At 38.5% G+C, this 7537-nt stretch overlaps 1 protein-coding gene across 1 annotated transcript; it reads left to right on the forward strand.

The window, feature by feature from the left end:
• The first annotated feature begins 1861 nt into the window (after positions 1-1861).
• Positions 1862-7516, forward strand: litafd (LITAF domain containing). The gene is made up of 5 exons (XM_015032735.1): positions 1862-1997; positions 5454-5494; positions 6004-6099; positions 6208-6400; positions 7279-7516. The coding sequence occupies exons 2-5, from the start codon at positions 5458-5460 to the stop codon at positions 7394-7396; spliced, it is 444 nt and encodes a 147-aa protein (XP_014888221.1). The 5' UTR covers positions 1862-1997; positions 5454-5457; the 3' UTR covers positions 7397-7516.
• Positions 7517-7537: the final 21 nt, after the last annotated feature.

The following is a 7537-nucleotide window of genomic DNA, read 5'->3' on the forward strand; positions in this document are numbered from 1 at the left end:
GCACAATAAGGAGGGGCTTCGTAAACACAAACCCATAACAACCGTGAAAAAAAAAAGTTTCCCCCCCCCCCCCATGAATGCTTTTCACATTTTTGAACATTATGACCACAAACTTTAATGTATTTTTTGCTGACTCATGCAGAATGGGCAGAGAGGATATCTCTGAGAATTGGTAGCAGGACATCAGGCATAGAAACAGTGAGCACTGGGATGCCACAAGGCTGTGTACCGAGTCCTCTCCTCACCACTGACTGCATCCAAACCCAAGGCAACGCCATCATAGTGTATGTTGACAGAAGGTGCCTGTGAGGGTTTCACCTGGTCCCACAACATTCAGGGACAACAGATATTTTCTTCTTAAGAAAACTGAGGAAATTTGGGCTGTCATCCAAACTCCTTTCAAACTTTCACAGCTCTACAGTTCATCTAACCAGAAGGATTTCTACCCTAAATTTCACCAGGCTCCATTCCAGCTGGTGTGTGATGAGAGGATGCTGTAAAATAATTTGTCGTTTGAAGCTCAAGCAAGGGTTTGAATAGGCTCACCAATGAGAAAATGATAGCCGAAAGTGTAATGCTGTAAATATCCAGAGTATGTTCTTGATGCAGGAATGACACCATGGTGAGCTATGAAGGGTGACAACCAAGATCTTTGAATCAAGGGAGGGGGGAACTGTCGGCTGAGACAGACAAACTGTCAAGTCCCTATAAAGTCAGATTTACGATTTATGTTTTGTCATATCTTTATTTTAGGACTTTTAAAGCTAATTATATTTACATTTCACATATATATATATATATATATATATATATATATATATATATATATATATATATATATATAAAAGATCAGATTTTAAGTTTGTTTCATCTTTTCGTTGTAAAGTGATATAAAACCGACCTGCCCAAGAAGAAGCAGCAACTACCCTAAATTTTTAATGACACCCTTCCACGTTCTTAACACCTGTGTCCTAATGATAAGGTGACTATCTGGACTATAGTCCACTTATTAGCAGATCTGCCTTAATCACCATGGGGTTCCCATGGCGACTGAACACGGGCAGATGGAGAGGCTCTGCTGACTAAGGTTTTGCACTGTTTCTTGGGCAATTTCCTTCGGCTGAATGGCTGTCAAGACACCTCATAACATGTTCTCATCAATGTTCTCTGTATTTTTGAAATTACAGTTATATGTCTTTTCATTCATACAATTTCAGGCACACAAAGGAGTTGGTGTAAAACTCTATTATCCTGATCAAACCTCAAGTGCTAATTTTAATGTTTTTAATCATTGATCATTTCTCTGCACCGCTGCTCCTCTTTAAACCTCCACAATTGCACGTTTCACTCATTTTCAACAAGAAAATGTAGTTTATCCTGTTCCATAAATTTGGTATAACTTGAGACAAGGAGCAGTCCTTTTTTCTTTTTTTTTTTTAAGCAACAGCTTGTTATATTCAATATGCAATTTGTGGAAAGGGTTTGCCTTTGGTTATGAACATTCTCTGAATTCTTGAGTACAAACACATGCAGATGTGTGTTACTTGGTTTCTCCGTCGCCTTTGGGTGGAATTCCAGATCGACAACGGATCAGCAACTCTGATCACTTTAGCCGATCGAGCTGCACGTTAAATCATCGGAGAGAAAAACAGGTTTATTCCCACTCGAAGAAAGTAACAAATGCACTCCCTCAATAATCTCTTGGAAACATCCAGCTGGTCATATTGAAAAAAAAAAAACAACAAAAACAAAAAAAAAAAAAAAACCACGAAGACCAGTACAGGCTGTTCCATCAAAACTACAGAGTGAGTCACTCGTTCTTCTTGCTCTTTGTTGTGAGGAGGGCGGCGCTGTGGGCGGGTTGGAGGTGAGACTCATAGAGGTGAAACAAGCCATCAGCTCAGCTTCAATCCTCAGAAGTCAGCATCCGCAGGAGGAGCTCACACACACCTACCTACACACACCTGTCTGCAAACTCACCGCCACACAACACCAAGGTAAGACTGTAAGAATATTTGCATTGTATTCCTAATTAATTCATTTTTTTTTACTAACTTAATTGCTATAAAGTTTAGGAAGCCACATATACATACATATTTCTTTATTATTACTTTGCACTGCGGGATTTTGGATATTTTGATAAATTAACTTCGGATTTCTGATTTTTCTGCCATGTGAAGCTCTCAACAAAAGCTAATGTTTTTGCATTTTTGTTTTTCTTTACTGTTTAATTGTAGCAATTTGTCATATGCAGTTGGTTCTCTTTCGCTACAACAGAATGAAAAAAAAAACACGACAATTTGACCAAAATTTAATATTTAAACACTGAAACTTAAAATGTAAAAATATATTAAAAACTTTGCTCATCATATTTAAAATTATCACCAAAACTATTCAATAAAATCTGTCAACCTTGGCATAGATGTAGTTTGCCGCACATAAGATCAGATTTTAAGTTTGTTTCATCATTTCGTTGTAAAGCGATATAAAACTGACCCGTCCAAGAAAAAGCATCAATGGTCATTTGCCTCTGATGACATCACAAAAGGCGCAGAGCGCCACCAAGTGGTTACGAACCATTTGACACTCAAGCGCAGCTCGTCTGCTTTAGTATGTCTATGAAGTCTGTCCGGAAGTTCCTCATGTGGCTTAGTTTTTACTGATGCCAGCTGATCGGCTCGATTCTTGCACTTCCTGTGATGTCATCAAACCAAATAGACAAAAAGTAGACTTAGAAGGCTTATTTTGGTTTTTAGTATGGAAGTCAAAAAGCCTTGCGTTTCACACTTTATTATCCATCCGTGTTATTCTGGACATAGTACATATATTAGTGGAAAAAATTAACTGTTTGATAGTGACTTTAATTTTTACAAGTTTGGTAAAGATCACAGGCACCGACTTGGAAGTTTGATTTTATTCACTATTCAATGCTGTTGTTTGCTGTGTTGTCATTTTCTTAAGCACCCTATGTCTTGTGAAAACTTCAAGGTACACACATTTTTAAGTTTTAGCAAAGAGCAGGAGCAATAAGAGAGTCGGTCTTTGTTTTAGGATGCTTTCTTTGGCCCAAATGCACATTTTGATCAGACAGATACTGCAGGGATGAGAGGTGAGCTGGGAAACTTATTGTTCCACTCGCCTCCACTTTCATCAGATGACGAATGCAATCAAAGTGCATTTACAGGCACCGTCACATTCAGGTCAGACCAGCACGGGTGCCACAAACTGAACAGCAAGAGGCCACACCTGATATGGTTCGTGGGATTACTATGAGAAACAGGACCGTTCACAAACACAAAGGCAGAGTTAGAAAATTATCTCCTGCCCAAACTTCTCATCTGGTAATCACCTAAAAAACCTGCTTGGCTAGAATTTGTTTTCCATCTATCTTTTTTTTTTTTTGGCAAAACTCCAAAAAATAAGTTTTGCCAAATTTTTTTTTTTTTTTTTTTTGCAGGGCCTTAGCTGGACCTGCAAAACTCGCAATGCACATATTTCACAACTCTAAGCTGTAAGACCAGCAAACTGATCACACAATTTATTGCTTTACCCTTTAACTTTCTCCATAGGTGGCTTGAAAGCATCTAAGCAATGTGGTTAGCCAGACTTTCTGAATGCCACACCTCACCGTTATCTCCATGACCTGTCAGATTTCCCATGTGTCGACAGGCGGCCTTTCTCGAAGGAATAAAACCGCGAGTCTGAAACTGATTGAAATATCTTCAACGCGATCAACTGTTTTACTTGAAAAACAGAAAACCGGTGCCAAGCGTGAGGGTGACGCCAGGTTATCTGAGACCCGGCCTCATGCCTTCGCGGTCGGCGTGCGTTCTGATGAACGAAGCACAGTGAAGTTACAATATCGAGATTTTGAGCACTTGCAGGTGGACCAGTCAAATCAAGAAGACCTATTACTTCTCCGAGATCTAACTGTGCACACTGAGCAGAAACGCACAGTGACAGCGCTGGGATTTGTCATCGCTAAAGTTTGAATAACACACCCTGACTTAGTGTGACACAGAGGGAAACATGCTGCTCTGTAGCATTCCTCTGCACAGGATGAAGGGTGTATGCAGACAGTCTGCATGAAACACTGAGATTGTTTGCCACACCAGAGTAAACAATTGTTTTTAGGCTTTTAAGCTTGGTTTGAAGTTGGAGCTCATTAAAAAATATCATGTCATTTATTCTTGAACAACTGAACAAGATACGTTGCAAATTTCTTTTAGAGACCAGATAAGGATGCTTTTACCCTCATTTGCAAGCACTAGTATTACCATCAAAACCCCATAAAGCCCAATGGATGCTGCAAAAAATGTTCATATTTTGTTGGCATTTTATGTGCTGGAATGCATTTTTCTGAAATATTAGATTGTTTTTGCAGTCATTTGTTTGAATTTGAGAGCAAAGGAAAAATATCTTATTTGGGGCACCTGGGCCACCCCTGGTGGAATGGCACCCTGAGTGGGGAGCCATACTACCTATATTAAAGACTGCCACGATTTCGCAAAAAGTGTTTTCCACATCATCATTTTAACAAATGCACAAAATATTTGAGAGTAAATGGGAAATTACAACACTAACATCATACTTAAGCCTTGCTTAAAGTTGATATAAGGTTTAATAATTTACACAGACTGTACGGCATGTTTCTGTACAGGTTCTGAAAGTTAAAAGGTTCAACAACCAACTTAAAAGAAAAACATCTCTTCCAGAAAAGACACTGAATCAAAACCATGCAAAACCTACTTTTCATACTTTACTGACTGTCTAATAACTTCAGATTGTTTTTCCATTCCACCATTTATCACTAATTCCACTGGCCAGCGGATCTGGTCATGAGAAGATTACAGGACAGAACAACAGCGACATATAATAAAGGGGAGATGAGCAAAGTATCTTTCAAAACATTATGAAACTCAAATGAGATGTATTTCAACATACAGCAGGGAAAAATACGTGTTTTAATATTAATTTATTAAATCTATTTCAGTTGCTTTCAAATAAATTATTAAAACTGTGTTTCTATTCTGAAATAATTGTTGAAACATATGTAACAATTAGTAGGAATATATGTCATATATTTATGTTTCTGTGGCTCGAGCGGCCTGTATTTATCAGTCTCTGGTCAGAGACATGCAGCAAACTGGCAGGTCCTTGTTCCGAAACAAACTGGAAAGAGTTTCAGTCAGTGGCCGCACCTGAAACCTGAAGGCCCAGACACACCCAGGCGTTTCCTAGGGATGCAGACACAATGGATCCACACAATGCAGAGCCAATACTGAGCCGGAACAGTTTAGTGGATGACAGATGTTTTTCAACGAAGAGCAGAGAAATACTTGTCAGTGGAGTTTGCATCCCCCTGGTGGCGGTTATTGGTTTTGTATCTCTTGATTTTGACCGGGACGTCAGATGATCTTCATATTCATTTTTTGTATTTTCTGTCTGTGCAGCAATATGAGCGCACGTGATCCTCCACCCTACCTCAACAAAGGTATGTTAAACACACACATCCTTGTGTACGGTGCCTTGCAAAACTTTATCCACCGTTTCGCCTTTTCCACATTGTTACAGTCAAAACTTTACACGGCATTATGTAGGATTACCATAATTGTGAAGTGAAAGAAAAATTATATTTCTCAGCCTCATTTACTCTAATACTCCTAACTAAAATCCAGTGCAAGATGTTGAAATGACAAAAGTCATTTAGCTAGTGGATAGTCCACCTGCATGTATTTGTTACTTTATTTAAACTCCATGTAAAGTAAGCTTGTGCATTCCCACAATGCTGTGGGGATCCTTTTATTGAGAAGGCATGGAGAAGTCAATGTAAGGATGAATTCAGCTAAATGCAGTGGGGAATGGCCTAGTCGAAGTCCGAACCTTGGAAATGACCTTTTCCTCACATAATGACTGGTGGCAATGTGGCAAAGGGTAAAAAGGTTATTTTTTACTGGTCGTTAATCCCCTCCTGTTTTCTCTCCTTTGTTTTTGCTTGAGCAGATACTCAGGCGTCAGGAGTGAAGGTTTACCACGTGCACACCCCGTTCACCCCTCCTGACCAAGAGGAGGTCGGCGCTGCCTCTGTGGCCACACCAGGTACTCAAATAAACACAGAAAAACATCAGTTCCTTTGTTTTGTTTTTAAACAGAAACTTGAGCATCGGAGTGATCCTCTAACCGTTCTGCTTCCCTTCTCCCCTGCAGTGTACACCAGTGGAGGTGGTGGGGGAGGCAGCAGCGATCAAGGAAAAAGGAAATTTGTGAGCTACGATGTGGGTCTGGGTCGGGACCCCGGCATGACGACCTGCACGTCCTGCCAGCAGCAGGTCATGACCAACGTCCATTACAAAGCAGGGACATACGCCTGGCTCATGTGCATACTCTTCATCTGCTGTGGGTGAGTGTCTGATGGGTGAAGCCAAAAGGCTCCAAAAAAAAAAGAAAGAAAAGAAAGAAAAACAGATTTGTGATTCATATTTAGTGAAACACATCTAACCGCTTGGCTTTGCCTTCAAGGAGAGCAGCTTTCTTGTGATATTTTAGAATGGCCTTTAATAAGAATAATTAAAAAAAAAAAGAAAAAGAAAAAGCTCTCGAGGCTTATTGAAGCTCTTTGAAACTGGAAACGCTTGGAGGGCATTTATTATTCACTGTGCTGCACATGAAATATTGCCATTATGGATTTCATGTTGTTCAAAAATGTGAATTCATTTGCTTCCTATTCAAATGCATGCATGTTCTAAATAATCAAATATATTAAACACACTATTTGTTTATTCAAATTTCTCTTGGTCATTTATTAATAGCTAACCCCAGTCTTGTACACATGTTTTTAATATGAAATTAGAAAATAAGAATATTATTTTTCTATTGTTTTTTAAATTTAAAAAATATATTATTTAGATTTTATTTATTTGTATTTTATGTATAAATACAAATACTTATGAAAAACATATATTAGATATTAATTATTTAAAGCTCATATTTATTCACTATTAATTGATTAATTATTACATTTTAATGTTTTTTTTTTATTTTGAGTGTTTTCTTATAGGCCTGCTTTTGAATGACAAAAATATATCTTGAAGTCTTTAAGATATTTTTTAATAAAATAAATTTAATATTGAATCTGACAAAACACATAAAAGTTCGTTATTAAAAGGTGACAAAACCTTAAAAAAAAATCAAGAAATGTTTATACTTTTGCAACAGGATAAATCTCGAATGTGCCGGTGTGAAACTCAGCCTGTTCGTTTTTCTGTTTTTTTTTCGCAGATTGTTCCTGTGTTGCTGCCTGATTCCATTCTTCATCGACAGCTTCAAGGACGCGTACCACACCTGCCCCCGCTGCCAAAGAGTCCTGCACGTAGAGAAGAAGGAGTGCTGTAAATGATAAACAGCTGCGGGAGACGAACCCTTAGAAATAATCAGCGCCATCTTGTCAGCTTTGTCTGCCTCTGGATTCCAGAGACCTGGAGAAGCAAATCGAGCGTTTTTTTTTTTTTTTTTTTTTTTTTTTCTTTTTGGGAATGGG

Source organism: Poecilia latipinna, unplaced genomic scaffold (genome assembly GCF_001443285.1).
Source record: "Poecilia latipinna isolate Pla-1442-1.1 unplaced genomic scaffold, P_latipinna-1.0 Scaffold249, whole genome shotgun sequence".
Classification (NCBI taxonomy): domain Eukaryota; kingdom Metazoa; phylum Chordata; class Actinopteri; order Cyprinodontiformes; family Poeciliidae; genus Poecilia; species Poecilia latipinna.